Genomic DNA, 20,369 nt, shown 5'->3' with positions numbered 1-20,369 from the left:
CACAACCAAGCATCCCAGAACAGCAGTAGTGTTCCTCACAGCTCCATGACTGCATCCATTCAATCTCATTTAGCCAGTTTGGTTCTAAAGTTTCTACAAAACTGCAGATTTCAATGAGACACAAATAAAAATGAGGAATTTCTCTCATTCAAAACTGAACTAAAGGAGGATTTCAATGACATTTTCCTCAGAAGAGTTGATCTTATGTCTGCATAACAGATGAAATGCCTCCATGATACCAGATGTCTTCCTCACATTTAGCCCCTCCCTCTAAGGGAAGCACAATGACATGTTATTATGTGGACTTGAACCCACAACCTCTCAGTCTGGAGTCGTTCATTCCTCCATTCAGCTGCTGATGTCACTGATGGATCACAGACTTCTATCTTCTACTGAAAGTTTCTGTTTAGATTTTGTTTCTCTCATTTTCTAGAAATAGGAGTCGATCTGCTGCTGTGATGCAGGCAGAGTGGCTCAGTGGTAGCACGTCCCTCCCTGAAGGACAAATGTGAGGGTTCAAATCCCGTTAAGCTTTTTACCAAATAAATTAGTGTGTGGAACATCTTCACCTCATTAGAACGATGGTCTGCTGATCTGATGCAGACAGGGCGGCTCTGTGGTGGAATGTCTGACCTCTAAATAACAGTTCAAATCCTACAAGGTATCGTAGAATTAAACAGTTATTTCAGAGTGTAGATCATCTTCCTGTTAAATCAGAGATGAGCTGCAGCTCCAAAGCAGTTCAGTGGAAATGACTTGAACTCATGGACACAAGGTTGAGGGTTCAAATCCCACTTAGAGTGTTTGTAGTTTTCTTCAGAGTGAAGAACGTCTTCACCTTAAATGAGAGATGAGCTGCTGATCTGACACAAGCAGAACAGCTCACTGGTAATGACTTGATCTCACTAGCAGATGAGTGAGGGTTCAATACCCTCCAAATACATTTGTAGAAAACAGTTTAGAGTTTTTGCAGAGTCTGGAACGTCTTCACCTCATTAGAACAACGAGCTGCTGTTCTGATGCAGACATGATGGCTCAGTGGAAAAACATCTGACCATCAAAGCAAAAGGTTGAGGGTTCAAATCCTGCTATGTATCTTAGTAAATAAACTAATAGTTTTTTCCACAATGTGGAACGTCTTCACCTCAAAAGAACAACAGGTTGTTGCTCTAGTCTAGGTAGAATAGCACAGTGGTAGAGAGCAGGTTATTAACAATAAGATGAGTGCAGGTTCAAATCCCAACTTGAGACAGAGGCAGTAACTTACCTCTGTCAGATAGATTAAAGATAATGAAATAGGAATAATGTATGATAGGAACATTAGTGTAGTTAGCTGAAGCAAGAGTGTAGACAGGTGTAGAGGTCAGGGAGGAAGGTCAGTGGCAGGTGGGTGGAGATTGGCCACAAAAAGGAGGTAAAGAAGAGGTTAAAAGAAATGTGGCCAGTCTCCAACGGGAGCAAGGATAGCAGAGATGTGGAAAGAGATGAAGTATGAAAATGAGAAGGGAAATAGGAATAGTTTTTCTTCTAAAAATAACTAGTCCCCTTTATACCCTAATCAAACCTATTAAATTATCAAAAGTTACATAGTTCATTTAGATGGATAGCCTACCCAATTCTTTCTCCCTGAGAGGCTGGCCACATTTTCCTTTTGGTCTTTCATATTTCTTTTCTGTGACCAGCCTCTCCTCCTGTTCCTCTCCATCTGTGCTTCTCTTCTCTATCCTACAACCTTTCCTATCTTCTGCTGCTGCTTTCTCCCATTTCCTTTACAAACTACACTGACTTATTTATCTTCTATCTGACAGAGGTAAGTTACTGCCTCTGTCACAAACTGGGAATTAAACCCTGCACCCTCCCACTTTAATACCCTTTTCTCTACCACTGTGCTATACTTCCTAGACTAGAACATCAACTCGTCATTCTTTTGAGGTGAAGAGGTTCTACATTGTAGAAAAACTATTAGACAAGATGAGAATCTATGGGATTTGAACCCTTAACCTTTTGCTTTGATGGTCTGATGTTTTTCCACTGAGCCATCATGTCTGCAGCAGAACAGCAGCTTTTCGTTCTTATGAGGTGAAGACGTTCAAGACTCTGAAAAAAATGTTATTGTATTTAGAAAGATGTTCAGTGGGAATTGAACCCTCAGTGTTTTGCTCCAAGGATCAAGTCATTACCACTGAGCTGTTCTGTCTGCAGCAGATCTGCTGTTCGTCTCTCTTTTGAAGTGAAGATGTTCTACACTCTGAAAAAACCTTTGATTTACAAAGACACTACCAGGGATTTGAACCCTCAACCTTGTGTCTATGAGTTCTAGGCATTACCACTGAACTACTTTGTCTGATTCAGAGCTGCAGCTCATCTCTGATTTAAGATGAAGATGATCTACACTCTGAAATAACTGCTCAGTTTATCAACAAATATCCTTGGTGGGATTTGAACCCTCACACTTCCACTTTAGTGGTCAGACGTGTTTCCACTGAGCCACTCTGTTCAGATGTAGGGTGGAAATTCAGACATGAACATCATCCACCAGTCAGTTTAGTGGCTGAACAGCAGCATGAAGATGAAGGTCTGATGAAGACAATCATTAGATCAACATCCTCCTCTTCACCAAACTTTAGATTGAAATTCTAAAGATCTTCATCAGTTTTTCCTTCCTGCTTCTCTGATCCAGAAAAGCAGGAAAAGGTTCATCAGTGAAGATGTTTCAACCTTTATTTCATACTTTTATTGGTTCATTTGAGCAGAAATAAAATATTTATTACAAAGATGTTTATTGAGACAAATAAGAGACAGAGGCTCTAAAAAAAACACTTTATTAGTCAGTTGGATGCTGGTGTCTGTTGCAGGTTCTGGATGCCGGTCGGATCCGGGCCTTTGCAGAACCCTTGGTGCTGCTGCAGGATCCAGACGGCATCTTCTTCAAGATGGTTCAGCAGACGGGCAAACAGGAAGCTGCAGCTTTACATGAAGCAGCCAAACAGTACACTTAAAAGCTCCGAAAAGTGGATTTTGCTCGATAAAGGCACTTTAAACTGTTTTCACAGAACATGCTGACAGTAAACTTGCAAAATAAACCTCAATAAAAAAGGACTTATTGATGGGATTTCTGCAAAAATAAGTCACACTTTCTCCAAAAAGTCTAAATTTATTGTTTTAAACGTTTTTTGATTTAGAGTCTTAGTTTTTATGATGAAGCCTTAATGTCACATTTTTTTGAAGCGATAGTGAGTTTCCAATGGACCTAGTGGCTCTGCTGCCACCTAGTGGCTGAAAGTAACATCTATCTGTATTTAAAACCAATGTTTTTCCAGGGTACCGCGTTTGCATTGAAAACAGTCCTGTAGAGCCAAATACTGTACTTATTTTATTTACCTTGTACAACTAAGCATGATGGGATTTGTTCTTTGTTTTTGTTTTTTTACATAGTAGCTCACGCCATTTTAACCCTTGTGTTATCTTAGATGACCCCACCCTTACATCGACGTGTTCTCCCTACCATGACAAAGGTGGATAAAGGTGGAAAGATTTCATGTAATCCATGGACACCAGTGAAGATCACAAATCATTGAAGAAAAAAGGTTCAGAGCACTGTCTAGTGGGTCAAGATGACCCCACTCCCAATGGTAAAGTGCCTAGGATAGCACAAGGGTTAAAAGCTGCTTTTAGTCATTTCAAAGGGATAATATGAAACCGCCTGTAAATTTTTAAATAGATTTCTCATTTTTCATGTAGAATTTTACACTTTTAAACCAGTTTTTTTATGTTTCAGTTGTTTTCTGATGTCCCTTAAATGATTTCTTGTATTCAAACATAGATTTTCCTTCATTGAAGACATAGCATTAAGTAAAAAAGAAAATCTAGACATAATCAAAGCTAGGCATTAGCTTTAACCAAAAATCAAAAGCGCATAAGATGGAAAAAAAAAAGGGAGGTCAGTTGAAATGAACAATATATAATCCACTAAAGTAAGACTTTTCTTATATAAAAGCAGTTTGTTGAACTTTTCAGTGTAGGCCAGTTTCCACTGCTGCGGGAAAATAAATCAGACGTTCCAAGCATCAAGAGAAAAAATCTGAAATCGTTACGAAATTTGATTCAATATTGTCCTTTGATTGTTTGAAATCTGATTTGACAGTCATTTGTCTTTCAAACGGATCTGTTTGTCTTCACAAACCCAGAAGGTCAATAACAACAGTCTGTGGGGGTTATTTTTTCAGAATCATATTTCTTTCTGAAGGAATGCTGGGTTGAATCTGTTTGCCTCACAATTTAATGGTTGAAATTCAGGAACCGTGTACAGCAAATATGCTTGAAGTAAAAGTGAGGCAGTATAATGGAAGTTCTCTTATAATATACTATCTATAAACTTAAAATGTTTCAATTTTATTTAGTCTGAGGGAGTATTCAGTTAATATACTTTCTGCACTACACGCCTATAGCAGACGTGCTTTACTTCTACTCAAGTACACTTACTAAAATACGCTTTAAGTGTACTACTTTATGGCAAAGGGTCAATCAAAGTTGAAACAAAACAAAACAATTAAAGTTCATTTTTTCATGGATTTTTTCCCCTTAAATTTCAATTCAAACCGTTTTTGTTTAAAAGTACTTTCTTTTTATTAACAATACTTGAGTATAAGTATAGCAACTATAGGGAGTATTAATTACTACTTGAGACTAAACTTTTAAGTTCACAATATATCTGTTCATAAAAAGCAAGCTTCAAGTATTCGGCCTCACTACTACTTGTAGTACAGTTACCACATCTTGCTAAGTGAAAAGCTGAAAAAAGATCAAGAAATTACGTTAAATGAACCAACAATTCCTACATTTTATTCGTGTTGTAACATGTAAGTCCAAACAATCTTTTTTTTTTAACCTTTTAACGCCGATCTTCACTGGGAACGATAGACGTCCTGATTAAATCGGTAAAAATCAGCAGTTTTGAACCTTAAAAAGTCATTTCAGTCTCATAAATAAAGACATAGTGTCGACTGGTGTTAACATTCTTTCATTAAATCAGTTTTGTGTTCAGTTACTGTATTTTGGAGTATTCCACATCACCCTCTTCAGCTTCGGGGATGTATTTTCTTGAAACCGCCGAGGTCAGCACGCATCGCCGTCACGCCGACTTCTCATCCCCAAGCCAGACTTCTGGACTGGAGTTGTGAAGACTTGGCAGGCGTCGTGTTTGCCTCCATCGGGTCAAACTGCAGCTTTGAAGCCAGAGACACTTGTGTGAGGAGGGGGGGGGGCTGTTACTTTTCTTTGCCATGCCCAAGGCTGCTCATTATCAACAAGAAGGAAGGTAATCATTGAGGCGATCCACTTTTAACCGAGCCGATTGTGGCCAATTTGGGGAATGAACGTTCACTGGGTGGCCTTGTTCTTCTGTAGCCCACTTTATGTCCCACTTTAGTTCACACAGAACAATCAATTTTCCATCATCAGTCTTTCTTTTTTTTTTTTTTTTACTTTTTGCCATCTCCAGTTCTCACAAACGGGAAGAAATGTGTACTTGCATTGAATTCTGGGAGTCAAAGTTGGAAGCCTGACCTACATTCCCGCTTTAAACACCCCTGGAAAATTCAATCAGGACTCCTCAGACGTGACAGACGGCATCAGACTCCACGATAATCAGATAATCGATGTTTATTAGATTTGCACAAATTTGAAAGATTATCTCAGATTTAGCTTTAAGTTTTTCAGCTTTTTAGACCTCAGAGCTGCAAGATTTGCAGGACCATAGGAGCCAAAACTAATGACATTTTGATAGGAAAAAATCTAAAAATGGAAAAAAAAAAAGTGGATTGAAATGAACTTTTTTGCGGCAAGTTAAAGTTAAGCTCAAATGTACTTTAGATTTTTGCATCACAACATTTAATATTCATTTATATACCTGGAGGTAGAATTTTAACAAATACCAAGGAAATATTTTCCACCTAGACTGTGACTAAAAAAAAAATGTTATACTTCCTGTTTCTTCACAGACGCCTTCAGATGAAAATGTTGTTTTTGGTGTTTTGAACATGTTCTTGTTGCATAAATAAATAAAATTTATCTTGGAATTGCATTTCTGAGTATTTCTTCATTCAAAACAGAGGAGAAAAAAAAGGTTTAAAAAGGATTGTATTTGTGCCACGAGCTCCCCGCTCCGCTCCACTTCCAGACCAATAGATCTGCGTACGTCTTCGTTTTCCTGGTGTGAGCTGGAATCCGGATCTAAACTGTATTCTGGATAGCTCGGATTTTGCCCCCTGTTTTTGTTGTACTGGTAACGCTAGGTTGGGGGTGTGAGGGGCTGTAAGGTAGCAGGAGAGTGATTCAACAGGCACCAACAGTCCCGCCCACAACTCAGAGGCAGGTTTCTGACGAACTGCTGGTGGAAACTATGTCCTAGAAAAAGACACGGATTTTTTTTGTAATAATTTTGCCAAAAAACGGCAGAACACTGAGAATGATTTGACAATAGAAAGATGACCGGAGTGGGACTTCAATGCTCTAAATAGTATTATTTATTTTTATTATTTAAAGTACAATTAAATAATGAATTTTCTGAAAGAAAAGGACAAAGACTGGAGCCCCTTTTTACAGACAGGTGCCCCCCTAGATCCGCCCCTGGTCAATGTTATTTTCTAGTAAACGGATGACTAGCTCCTCCCATGTTTGTGCTCACCAGGTTAACTTGTTCCTTCTCGATGGTTTTGGACTTCAGTTCAGTTCAGTTCCAGTCAGACCTATATTGTGGTGGCGCCGCCTCCGCTCTGTCTGTGCGTAAAGGCGCATTAAGAAGCGGCGCAGCAGCAGGTAATCCTGACAGTGGCACAGTCTGCGTCCTCGCTGACGGTCCTTTGAGTTCTTCCTTTCCTCGTCAGTTTTGGTTTGCTCGCAGACTTCCAGCGGCTTCCCGGCGGACTCGCGCTGACATGTTGGCGCGGCGCAGAGCGGCGGGCTGAGCGCGTTGACTTGATGGGACTTCTGTCTCCGCCGCTGCAGCTGAGGACGGAGGAGCAGTGAGCGCGGATGGACGGCATGTCGCCGCAGCAGCAGGACGGCCTGAGCCGCGGCGGCGGAGGCGGCGGCCAGGACAACAGGCGGGTTTGTGCGCCAAATCTCCCAATTCTTCAATACTTGATAACAGCAGGAGCAACAAAACGATGGATTTGGACCAATTTGGCAGAAACTAAACCCCTCAGACACGTTTTTAAAGGAAAAAGTAGTTTACTAGAAACCAATGTGGAAAACAGACTTTAACCATTAAGCATTTATCTGATCATTCTGCTTCTTTATCTTACTTTAAAAATGATAAAAGGAAAATCTTAAAATGATGAGCCGGAAACCAAACATAGAAAAGGAGAACTTTCCAACATTCAAACTGGTTCATGTGGATCCATGACAAATCTGCTGTGAGGACTGACTTTGGGAGGGAAAGTTTCTTTGCCTTCATTTTTTGTGTTGCTTTTATTAATAATCAGTATAATACTTCATAAGAATGGTGGATTGATTTCAGTTCCTGCCTCGGAACACATCCATGAACCCAGTCAGTTTACGACTTGCTGACCTTTTCCCAGCACCAGAGGTCAGTTTATCGCTTCGTTCATCGTTCCAACCATGAATGTTTTTATTGAATGATTTGAGTTCGATAGAAAGCATGAGGTGACTGCTTCTCTGTGGAGCGTTTGCTCCACTTTTCACTGGGAATTCTTTGGGAATCACATTTGGGAGCAGACATGAAAGCTGCAACAGGGAGCAGACGTCTCAGACATGCAGAGGTGGGTTTTTTTTGGAGCTGAAAGGTGACGTTGTAATGTGGCAGGAATGTTTCACCCCTCTGCGACTGCGTTTAAATCAATGGTATGGCTTCGTGAAATGTCAGAAATGTGCGAGTTTCTGGACGGAGGAAGACCTGGGGGGGATTCAGAGGTGCCGTTTGTCACTCACGAGGTTCCTTGTAACATTTTCACAAGCAATCTAAAGCAACACAGAGATTTACAGTTAGATATAAACAGGTTGGTCAGACGTTCACTTTTTGAGGCGGGGTTCTACCTTTCATCAGTTATTAGACGCATTAAAAACGTAAACATTCTGGCTGAACGATTTTTTGGGGGGGAAGAATTAAATATTAAGGACAAACATTTGCCTTTATTGCACCTTTGTTGTCAAAAATAGAACAAAAAAAAACAGCTAAAGATGCCCAATTATTATTTTGTCATAATAATTGGGGCGAAATATTCGATATTTCAAAGCTTTGTTTGTCCTTTATTCAAGATTTAAATCCATGTTTGTCCTGTTTTAGGACTGCTGCTGAAACTTTGTATTTGCATCTAAAAGTTGCATTGGAAAAGTGAAAGAAGACAGATTTAGCTTTAACATCGTTCTAATTTGTATACAAATTCAATAGGAGTTACAAATATCTGCAAAGAAATGTCTAAAAAAAAAAAAAAAGAAACAGTCAAACTTGATCTCTGTCCAAACTAAAGCTGGTAACATTAGCCGACTGTTAACAAGTGGGTTAATCTGCCATCCAGTACAATGGAAAAAACTGGTTATGTAACGGCTGTTTGTCCTGCTTCTCTCACAAATCCTGGCACCGTTAGATTAAAAGATATTTGAATGATTCGTGTGAAGAAACCTGGATAATAAGATCCTGCAGAGAAACCAGGAGAACAGTTTGGCTGGAAGCAGCAGCCTGGTTGGAGAAGCAGTTTGACCTTTATTTTGAAAACATGTCTATGTTTATTTTGAAAAGCACAAATAAAGTAAGTTTGCTTTCGAGAACTTTGTTTTCTTGGCATAATGTTAGCATATGGCACGTTTGTGATAAGTAGACTATAGGTCACTCTAGAGCATAAATCGCTGCAGCCATAAAGGCTCAATAATAGAAATAATAAAAGCAATAATAAAGAAAAAAAAATTCAAATATAAGACGCACTTTTTGGAGAAACGTATTTAACTAAATACGGGACCAAAAACAGACATTTAACCTGGAAAGGAAATCATAAAAACTAATAATAACAGACTAAATACGCGCAGGCTTCACTACAGAAACACACTTATTTAGCTTCATGAAACATAGGAGGAATCTAGTGTATTAGTACACTATAAGAACAATTATTTCAGATAACCATAACATAAAAAAACAAGTCAACTAAACTCACTTCAAATCTCTAAATCCATTAAATTCTTCATTGTTTGTGTCGCTCTGAAGAATTTCGCCAAGCCTGGTGTGAAGCTTCATTTAGCCAAAGCGTTCAAGCGGTCGCTTTCAATGAAAAGTCAATGCATGTGCGCTTTACGCGCTTCAAAACTTGTGTTAACGCAGGACCGTGCAAGTTTCTATGACCCTAAACATGCGTTGAAAGTGAAACCAGGTCGCACACCAGGTCGACGTATGGTTGGGACTTTTAATTCACGCAAGTACCAACCGTTTGACAATCGATCATGAAGGAGAAATGAATGATTGCTGTTTGTGAGATTCATGACATCTGCACCGCTTTGACTCCTCCTGTCGGTGGCAGACACGCGCTAGTAAACGGTAGAAAAAGAAGCCCCTCCCTGCTTGTCCAGTGTGAACGCCACGGGCTAATGGGCGTTTAGCGCCTTCAAAAATGCGTGTCACATGCTCGATGTGAAAGTAGCTTCAGACTAACTGGCGCATCTTCTTCTGCGTTGCTGTCAGTAGCCAATACTTATACGCACATCTAAAGTGCCCTCTAGTGGTTGCTGCTAATTATGTTTAAAAAAAATGATAATGTAAGTCGCACCTCGCCTAAAACTATGAAAGGAAAGAAAAAACTCGCCTTATACTCTGAAAATACGGTAAATTCTGTTTACACATGGTAAGAATGCAACTTTATAACAAATCTTTTTTCTTCTCTCTTTTTTTTAAGCAAACGAGGTTTCAGAGTTACAGGCGTCAGTCTGCTCCGTCGATGGTGATCTCCAAGGCTCTCACCAGGTCCAAGACTCTCTCCAGGTACGTCATAAGATGAATGCAGAGCTGCATTTACAAACGGACGCAGAGACAACTCTGATGGGGAGAAAACTCCACCTCAGGGGGATGGTTGCTGGGAAAAGTGAGCTTAAATCGGATAACTTGGTGGTGGGATGTTTGGTCCGCACAGAAGTTTGTTTCCCTGTTACATGGATTTTATTTTGAAGGTGTGAAAGGTCAACATAACTGTGGTTCACCTGAAAACTTGAGTCTTGGTTTAAATCAGGTGAATTCTGGTGCAGAATTAAATATTTGAAATCGGAAAAAGTTTCCATGTGATAGTTTTACAATTTTTTTTGTGGTTCAAACAAACAGAAGATTTCTTGGTCCACTCTCGAAAGCGCAGTGTGAAAGCTAACCCAATGTAGGTTAATAATCCAAGTTTATTCGACTATCCGATGGTGAAAAGCCCTCTGAAGTGCTTGAAAACACTGTCACCACAGCTCACGGTCAGAGCTGCTGCTCTGTATCTTATCGCAAGATTAAAACAGGAAGCGGCGGTCATCAGAAGGTCATGTGGCGGAGTTTCCTGCCGTTATCTCGTGAGCGTCCGCTCATGTCGAACACAGAGCTCATCCAGGTGTGCAGCACAGTGATCAGTCCTCATCAGGCCGCTACAACAAACCCCCCCGGGGCACATTCTCACCCTCACATGACTGTGGCACAACTCTGGAGCGAGGTGTTAAATCCAATCTAATAAATAATCCTCCTGTTGTACAACTTATCAGAGGATAAGGCGTCTAATTATAGTCTCCGTCTTTGAGCATATGGACGGGGAAAGTGAAGAATGAATAACCTTGTGGAAGTGCTTCTTGGGGAGATTGATCCACCGCTGCAGCTCAGATCCCTGCAGAATGCCACTGACCTTTATTAGTTGTATTTTGGAAGGTGGGGTCTTGGATTTTAAATGTGTCGGAAATTTTCCTCTTAAAAACAACAACAACATAGAAACAATTTTTTTTGTTCTAAAAAAGGAAGATGAATGCATCTGATGGCTTTATTATTACAAAATCAGTCACAAAATACTGGATATGTCAGAAAAAATTCCTGCTCTTCAGCAATAAAGAACTGTAACACATAAGCGCAATAATTACCTTGTTTACTCAAGAATTACTAAAGAATTAAAGGTTTATGTGGAGTTTCTTAGCTGTGTGGTGGCTTGCTTTGGTTTGGACTCAAATTTGTTAAATGGAGATCTTGAGGGTCTGGCACTGATGTAAAACATAAAACCCCTCAGGAACTTTTGTATTCACTAGTTCCAACCACCTTTTGTACCATTCTATAAACAAGAAAATCTTTAAAAAAATTTGGCTGTATAAATTAAAAAAAAAAAAAATCAAAGTTCTGCCTCGTTTTTTCCCTTTATATATATATATATATATATATATATATATATATATATATATATATATATATAAAGGGAAATGTTTAAGGTTTAGTTTTGGTGTTCCACAGGGATCAAGACTGGGACACTGCAACTTTTTTTTTTTTTTTATATAAAGGGGTAATGGGGTACCAAGTGGGTTTCATGAAAAATGAACACACGCTGTGGAAGCCTGAATTGGTTGCTTCCACAAAGTGTCTCAATTTCTGATAATGCACACTTCGAAGGCCATTATCCGGCTTATACCATGGTCACCTCCAAAAGAAATAAATAGCCAATACGTTTTTGGCAATTTATTCTCATTTTTCTGGTTTAGATAGCTTTTTTTTTTTTTTTTTTTTTACAGAAAGTGGGCTATTTGTTACGTGGTGCGGCGCGTTGTCATGTTACCGTAACAACGCACCGACCTCGACTACAGAGGCAAAGGAAAGCAAGAGAGATATATGACTTTTTCAATAAAAGAAAAAATAGATTCGGTTTCACAATCATTTGAATGGATGGGAACGGCAGGTGGACTGGGCTTCACGATATCACCAATGGTGTTTAGTAGCACCCTAGGATTACCTCTGCTTTTGGAAACGACACTGGTGAAGTGCAATTGTTCCAAGAAACTAAAAGATCCTTAAGATGAAGTAAATGGATATGTAGGTGAGTTCTTCTCCATAAGTGTTCATTTTTTCTACAAGATATCTTTAGACGGCGAATGCCATTGTTTATCCAAGGGGAAACATAAAATTGAAAAACAGTAACTATTAAAAATACATAATAAAGAGTTAACATTGGTGCACGGAGAGAGGACCAGATTAAAAGCGTTGGAAAAGGCCTCAGCCCAGGAGTTAAGCATGCGAGAGCTAACTTCTGGGTGGAGTGTGCCACCTTAACATGTGCAGACCCAGACACATGCTGAATAAAATTAGAAGAGGTCAGAGTCGTCATTAATGTGCACCAACTAGGATCAGAGTCATCATAGTGGAAGATAAAAAGTCACTTTATGCATCTACTGAGCTTACAAAACCTGAAAGAAAGAAAGAAAACTAATTTGTGTTCATTAGTCATAGTCAGTGTTGTTTTTTAAAAAGAAAAAAAAAAAAGAAAATGCATATTACCTCACACTCTGTTGGAGCTACAAAATGATCTAGTCCATTATTTTCCCCCCTCCAATCTGATTCAGATGGCTGTTTCCCCCCCAAACACTAGGTGGCACTACTCTGTTTTTGACAGTTTACCGTTTAGATGCTTCCTTCATGTGACCCTAGATGCACCTTCTGGTCTTATTACTCCTCCAGATAAAAAAAAAAGCTCACATATCTTCAGTTTTAGCCTCCACTCAGGCTACAAATCCAGAAAAGTTTTCATCTGATCGTTTTTTATCGCAGAATATAATCTCTTAATGGCCAGAGTACATGTAATCCCAAAGATGGCATTGTTCCACACGAATGTACAAGAGCTTTGCTATCGTGGTTCCCAGGGTGTCCATTTCTAGAGTGGGAGGAGTCTTCACATTTTGCCTTTTGTAGGATCAGCTTCTCCTTTGACTGTGGAATAAACATCTGAAGTGAGTCATCCAACCCCTAAAAAACTGACGTTTCCTTTGCTGCTGTTGGTGCTTGTTTTGAGTCCATCCATTGGATTTTGTCTGGTATTGTTTAGAAGGTCTTTGACCTGCTTGGTAAATAAATGGGCAGGTTATTCAATCTCAGACTTGTGTAATTTGGAGCTTTTTTGGGGTCAAAGCTTCTGCCGAAAGGTTTCATAGAGAGAATCGTGTAAAGGGTTCATTTCGGGTTGGGTACCATCATCGTGAAGACGGCCGAGGACAAGAATTGAACCCCCAAGCTTCTAGGAAATGAAGCCGCTGTTGCTTCTCGTTTCTGTTCCAGAGAGAGCTTTCTGGTTCCCGTTTGCCCGGAGACTTGCCCGCTGGTCCAGTCCTTGCTGGCTGGCTCCGACAGGTCCTTCCTCTTGCACGGACAGGCCCAGCTCAAGACCGGCATGCAGACCCAAGACCGGCACCTCTTCCTGTTCACCGACATTCTGGTGATTGCCAAAGCCAAGTAGGTTTGTGTTGTGTTCAGGAACCGTTGGGTTTTGCTGGCTTCCATTTAAAGAAATAGTGTGAAAACGTTCGCTCCAAGGTCGGCCAACCACTTCAAGCAGAAGCTGCAGGTGTGCGTGTGCGAGATGTGGACGGCGGGCTGCATGGATGAGGTGTGCGAGGGGAGCACCCACCCGGACAGGGGCTTCGTCATGGGCTGGCCCACCTGGAACTGCGCCGCCATGTTTAGGTATGTTTAGGTTTGTTGTGGAAACAGAAGTGGCACGGCTCACCGGTCCCACATCGGAGGAGTCCCGGGACTTTCCACCGCAGCAATCGCACAGCGGAGAGGATTCAGACGCAGATGGAACACGTCCAAGACGGTTTACGCTTCAACGTGACCTTTAGAAAGCCAAAACTTTAAACATCAAAGCACACAAGAGCTCGCTCCAAACTTCCCAGCTGCTCCGACTCTTCAGCAACACTTCAATAGTGAAGTTGTTTTTCCCTGAAACGCTGTGGGTCATTGAAAGCACCATGTATGGGTTGAATAACCTTTAAAATCAAATAAAGGTTGTTTTTTTGCAGTTTTACCAAATCAATTCAGCAAATCCAACCCGTTTCCATGATCATGAATTATGCACATGTATGTTTTTTAAACGGATATCATCCAAAGGAGCTGAGTAAAGCTGAAAAAAAAATGTTTCGCCTTAAAACCAATTTGGAGAAGTTACAAATGTCTGATTTTTCAATAAGAAAGACAAACTTAGTTCGCGACTAAATTCATTCTGAACTGACAGGTTAAATTCAAATATGGCATTTATAAATATGGCATTTAAATAAAATTGATAGATTATATGTTTTGTTTTACACATGGATAGTTATAAAATGACCTATGAGATGCTAAATCTGACCACAAACAACCTACTTTTAAATGATAAACTATATTTATTCACTTTTTTAGAGGCTAATTTCAACCACTGACCGTTTAATAGAGAAAAAAAGTTGAGCCAAAAACGCCTTTAACTTTTTTAAAAGTACGACGTAAAGCTGTTGACTTTTGTAATTTCATTGACTTTAGTGCATTCAAATAATAAAAAGGTAAATCTGCATTTCATAAGGAACAACATAAACTTCATGAAGCACACCAGACAGTTGAATCAAACTAAATTGATATTTTTATGTCTATTAGCTTGATTTACTGCCATTTTACTAATTGAGTTTTAGTGGGAATCCACAAAAAAGTAGTTATTATTCCTAATATGTCTCCTTTTTTCGTCCTTTTAGCATTTTCTGTTTTTGTCGCTTTTTTTTTTTACTCGAAAAAAATGTTCTCCAAATTTTAAGAAACACCTTTCTGACTCAAAAATAAAAAAACAGTAACCTGTTAGAACGTATTTTTATCGTAACACACTGCTGTCCTGGATTTTCAAATGAACCCAGTAAATCTTTAAAAAGACTGAAGTAATCAGATTAGAGTGAATTTATCCTCCAGTCTGCAGCTCGTGTCAGAAATCTGCCGCTCTGCGTGGTTCTTGCGGCGTAAACACACCTCAGAGGTTGGATTGTTTTCAGTCGCAGGCTGACGGACAGCTGAGAGGACTTTCCTGGAAAAAAGGACAGGTGACCAGTTCCCGTGTTCCTTCCGGCTCCTTGATTTGACAACTCCTGGTGTTTGTGCTTTTTTCTCAGCTCAGCAGAACTCAAGGAGAAGTGGCTCTCCGTCCTCAGGAGGTAAAAGGCTGCCGGCAGTGATGTTCTCAGTTCATATGTCATCGACCGAATTGACGTTTTGACCTCCGCAGTCGGATAAAGGAGGAGAAAGAAAAGGAGGAGCCCAAAACCATCCCTCTGAGAGTTTACGGGAAAGGGATCAACACTTTTGCTTTTGTGAGTTTGCCTCCACGTTTGAGTGAAATACCTTTCCCCTGCTCTGTCCCTGCAGCTTCTCTTTGTTTTTGTTTTTTTAATCTTCTCAAACAGACCAAGACGCTGCCGGTCAGCAACTCGGATTCAACCAACGAGGTGATCCGGTTGGCCCTGCAGCAGTTTGGCACCATAGTGAGTGAAAACAGGGCCGTCACGGTCTGCAACGCGCACAAACATGGGGAAAGTGAACCGGCCGTCTCTGTTCTGCTCAGGGAAACGTCAAGGACTTCCAGCTGTGGGTCATCTCCAAGCGGGACAACACGCCTTACCCCCTGATTGGTGAGCCAAGCCGCCTCAGGTTTCTATTTATAGGCCCACGAGTTTCCTGGAGTGTGACACCACTGCGGGGTGTGATGTTGTGCCGCTCCATCAGGTCATGAGTTCCCCTTCAGCATCCACATGAGCCATGTGAGGAGGTTGGAGGCGCAGGGAGGAGGCAGGAATGGAGACCCGCAGGCGGAGCAGCTGCAGGGGTACCACCAGTGTCAGTTTGTCCTGAAGCCGCGGCCCGTCGAGCCGCCGCCGCAGCACGCAGGTGAGGCGCTTTTCCTGCACGTCGTTGGCCGGCAAACGCCCGGAGATCCGATTACCTGCTCTCAAACCCGCAGACTTTACCCAGAAGCCCTTCAAAAGGAGGCGCTCGCTCATCGCCTGGGCGTTCTGGCGAGGATCCTCGTCTCACCTGAACGAGCTGTCGCTCGCGCCTCGAGGTCGGCTGTTCGGCCGGCCGCTCAACTCCGTCTGTGCGGAGGGCGAGCTGCCCAAGCCGGTTATGGTGAGTGAGGGGCCAGAAGATCCCCATAAGAAACGTAAACATGCCACTGGCCCCATAGCATCGTCCAACAAATCCTTTTAAACCTATGGTAACCATGGCAACAAAACAGGTGAGCCCACCGAAGCTTTTTGTCCAGGTTTCTGGGGAAAAAAAATTATTGAAATTTAAGACGCTCTGCTTTCAGGAGAACAGTTTTTAATACATTTTATTAACCACTTTTTAATCCTATAGATATAAATAAAGTAAGTACTTTCTTAATGCCATGGGTGAATACTCCATTCTGATTGGCTGTGGGGTGTCCATTAAGCATCAGGGATAATGCCCGACGTGTCCAGTATCAGAAATGAATGGACAAAGCGGAGGCGTGAACCAAATGACGGAAAGGCCATACATTTCTGACAGTGGACACCTCGAAGGGCGAAATATTAAATCAAATATTAGAACTTTCATCGCGTATTTTTTTAAAAGTTTAAATCCTTTTTCACAACACTATTTGGTACGCGGTGATCGGTCTGAGTCGACGTTTCTATGGGAACCGGTCTCGCCAGTCAGGAGTGAGCTTTTTTGGAAGTCCACACCCACTACCACTCAAAGGGCGGGCTCGGGAGAATCTGTGAAACGACTGCACACTTTTATTAAGGCATCCGATTGGTCAGTTTATAACTTGAATAACTTGCGGTAAAGGAAAAAGATTAGCAAGAACGTGGTGGAAGCAACCATTGTCCGCTTTGCGTCGTTGCATCTGCCGAGTCAATACATTTCTGATAATGGAAACGTATCATAACTTTATAAATAATTCTGAGGTTTCTTCATTTAAAGGAAACACTCGTTTTCGATTTCTTGACACGAACTCTCCCTGCAGGACATGCTGGTCTTCCTGTATCACGAGGGCTCCTGGACGCGGGGGATTTTCCGGCGCTCGGCGGGGGCTCGGGCCACCCGGGAGCTGCGGGACGCCCTGGACACCGGGGAGGCGGAGCTTCCTCTCACACGGGACCACGTCTTCATCATCGCCGGAGTCTTCAAGGTGCTCTCACCAGCTGATGTTTGTCTCTTTGCTGACCCACATGTGTGAACGCGGGACAAGCTGTTCGCCGCGCATCAGCTGGGTAATCTAATCTGGATTATCATCTGTAATATCTGCAGAGATAACAGCTTCTGTGCTGACTGGAAGCCATCAGACACGAAAGGCAAACACGGGACTTTCCCAGAGCGGCTCCTATAAACCCGTTAAACTCATTCATGCTGCCTGATCGTCCCACATAAATCCAGTTTAGGGGAAATGACAGAAATCACTTCATTTGCAGGATTTCCTGCGCAGCATCCCTGGCAGCTTGTTCGGTTGCGAGCTCTACGAGGAGTGGCTGGAAGTGCTGGAGGAAGAGGAGGATGAAGGGGAGCGAGTCCAAGACATACAGAGGTACCAGAACAGTTCCCAGGGGTACAGGAAGCAAATCCAAAGTTGATGTGTTTTTTTCCCCCCCTTTCCTTTCAGGATGATTCATCGAATGGCCAAAGAGAACGCGCTGCTGCTGCGCTACCTGCTAGCCATGCTGCACGCCGTCCAGAGCCACGCCCACGAGAACCAGATGACCAGCTTCAACCTGTCCGTGTGCATCGCCCCCAGCCTGCTCTGGCCCCCCGGAGACCCCTGCAGCTGCGAGCTGGAGGGGGAGGGGACTAAGAAGGTGACGGAACAGTTTCACGCCGTCAGAAGTCCAACAAAAAGCCAAACGCCGATAATCTGAAACGGAATTTCACCCAGATTTCAGACGGAGCCTGATATTTGTTTAATTCCTTAATCTTTAGGAGGTCAGGTAGATTTGGGTTCAGCTTAAGGAAAACTTCTCGCTGGAACGTGGGCTCAAGGTTTTAACTTTGACTTTTGAAAAAACAAAGCGCTGAATGTTGAGTTTTCCGGTTTACTTCCATCAGGTTTGCCAGCTGGTCAAGTTCATGATCGAACGCTGTCAGCAGATCCTGGGGGAGGAGCCATCCTCGCTGTTCGGGGGGCCGCCGCAGAGACACAGCGAGGACGATAGCGGGCCAGGTACTCAAAAATGATGAGGACTGCGTTTGGGATTAATTTTTCCTGACGGGTATAACCTTCGTCTTTCTTTGCGTGGACAGAGTCGTGGGTTTACCCGCTGACAGACTCCTCCTACGACAGTCTGGAGAACGAGCTGGAGGAGGGCAGCCCGGGGACCCCCTCCTTCTGCAGGCGCGGCGTCCGCCCGAAACCGCTGCGGGGCAGCCTGGACTCCATCCTCACGTTCAGCGAAGAGGAGGTCGACCTGGACGTGCGCCTCAGCAGGAGCGACCGCCTGCGCTGCCTCAAGCTGCGTCCGGGCGAGAGACGGCGGCGGGCAGAGCTGCCTCGCCCCCGAGAGGTCGGCTCGCCGGAGGGCGTCTCCTCCACCCTAGACTCTCTCTCTCTGGAGGGCCGGCACAATCAGCGGCGCCGCTCAGAGCCGGCTATTGCGTACAACCCTAGGCTCCGCCCACACATCTCCGGCAGCACAGAGGGGCTAACAGGCGATGAAGGGGAGGAGCTCTCCAGCAGCCAGGCCCCACGCCGGGGCAGGAGGGGGAACTCGGAGGTCAACGGAAGGTCCGCCCGTCTGGAGGCCAGCAGTTCCAGCCTGTCCTCCACCCCCGCCTCCCCCTCGCTCGATTCTCTGGACTCGCTTGGCGGTGACCCAACCGGGTCCACCCGGACCCAACAACCCCCCGCCCTCCCAAATCCTGGGGTTAGTTCGAAAGAAGCTGTACCCAAAGAGCCGCTCAGCTGGGGGGGTCTGAAGGGCTGCATTGGCCTCCACCCAAACTCCTGGTTGAAGAAGGACAGGAGGCTGTCGCTGACCCAGCAGGACGGTTTGGAGGTGGAGGCAGAGGAGCGGCCGGGTCACAAACAGAACCCCGGCGGATCCACGGTGAGTGAATGCAATTCTTCATAACGAGACGGTGTACGCTCTTAAACGCCTTCAATGCATCATGGGAAAGTTTGTTTTTAAACATTCTGTAAAATGTTCTGTCTGAACCTCAAACATTTTCTAAATATTTGAGCAAATGTGCTTCAGAAAAACTCCCTAAACACAAGTTTCTGAAAACAGGGAGGAGCTAAACTAAACGCCAGCAGCCAAGCAAAACACAAAGCGCCGTGCAGAGGCCCAGCAGAACGGCAGAGGCCGAACCAAAAGCCAGAATGCTCCAGCCCCCCAGCCCTGCAGCTCCCCAAACCCAGCTGGCTCCAACCCTCTGAGTCCTCGGCAGGCGTTCTGATCAGCGACGCGAGCGGAAGCCGCAGAGACGGAGCCCCGTCCGCCAAGCTGCCGTCTCCATCTTTGTTCTACAAGCAGAGCGGCCCGACTCTGTCCCTCTTCCGCCGGCACAAGACTCAGTCCGTGGAGGAGCCCAGCAACCGGCTCTACCAGCGCAGGGGTTCCGAGCCAGGGAGGCAGGTGGTGGAGCGGACCTTCACGCGGGCCAGGCTGCCCAGCGACCCGGGACTGAAGGTGACCGAGGTGGACTCGCAGGGGGGGCCGTCCGAGCCCCGGTTCTGCCTCTCGCCCGGCGCCACCAAAGCCGTGAGGGACTACTTCTCTGGTCACCCGCGCAGCAACCCCAAAAGCAGCCAGCAGGTGGCGCTTGCGCTGGTGGATAGCCGCAGAGAGTGGGTGAAGAGATGCAGCGATCCTTCGGTGGAACCAGATTTAGAGCAGCTGCTGTTTGCAGAAGAGTCGTACGTGTGACAGGCTTCGTTTATTACACTGCTTTTTTTAATTTTTTAATTTACGGAACTCAACATGCAGGATTTGGGTGGGTTTTTGCAACAGCCCAAAAAAAAAAAAAAAAAAAGCAACACTGGGATTATTTGAGGAAAAACGGTTGATGCCTAGAGCTTTTCGCCTTTTTGGAGAATAAAAACAAATCCTGGTGAAAAAAGCTGCCAATTTCTAATAACATGTTGCCTTTTTTTTAAATTATAAATAAGCAGCATTTCTCGTGGACCAACTGAGATTATTAGAAGTATTTAGACTTCTTACTGTGAAGAAAGGAACTCTTAAGCCATGCTAGAAACCTCGCCGCTTTTATTTATTCACTTCCTGTTTCCTGCCGAAGCTCAATTCATTCTAGTCCTAACGAGGAAATGTAAATATTTGTGCTTGTTTCTGTTTTGTTGCCAACAATGCAGCTTCCTCTTTCCTGTACCACCATTTTCTTGCCAATCTTTCAAAATAAA

General features: G+C 43.3%; 1 protein-coding gene across 3 annotated transcripts; it reads left to right on the top strand.

Moving 5' to 3' along the window:
• Positions 1 to 5,475: 5,475 nt before the first annotated feature.
• On the top strand, positions 5,476 to 19,984 carry LOC101156234 (rho GTPase-activating protein 20). Of its 3 annotated transcripts, XM_020710306.2 has the most exons (17): positions 5,476 to 6,816; positions 6,885 to 7,107; positions 9,900 to 9,985; positions 13,268 to 13,441; positions 13,523 to 13,672; positions 15,115 to 15,156; positions 15,228 to 15,312; positions 15,406 to 15,483; positions 15,564 to 15,630; positions 15,725 to 15,886; positions 15,960 to 16,126; positions 16,989 to 17,153; positions 17,434 to 17,546; positions 17,622 to 17,814; positions 18,062 to 18,176; positions 18,257 to 19,059; positions 19,240 to 19,984. In XM_020710306.2, the coding sequence occupies exons 2-17, from the start codon at positions 7,033 to 7,035 to the stop codon at positions 19,876 to 19,878; spliced, it is 3,114 nt and encodes a 1,037-aa protein (XP_020565965.1). In that variant the 5' UTR covers positions 5,476 to 6,816; positions 6,885 to 7,032; the 3' UTR covers positions 19,879 to 19,984. The 3 variants fall into 3 exon arrangements, with proteins under 3 accessions (XP_020565965.1, XP_023819179.1, XP_020565969.1); XM_023963411.1 differs by having other exon boundaries at positions 5,476 to 7,107; XM_020710310.2 differs by having other exon boundaries at positions 5,476 to 7,588.
• The last annotated feature ends 385 nt before the right edge of the window (positions 19,985 to 20,369 follow it).

Source organism: Oryzias latipes, chromosome 2 (genome assembly GCF_002234675.1).
Source record: "Oryzias latipes chromosome 2, ASM223467v1".
NCBI lineage: Eukaryota > Metazoa > Chordata > Actinopteri > Beloniformes > Adrianichthyidae > Oryzias > Oryzias latipes.
This window is presented reverse-complemented; position numbering and strand designations above follow the sequence as displayed.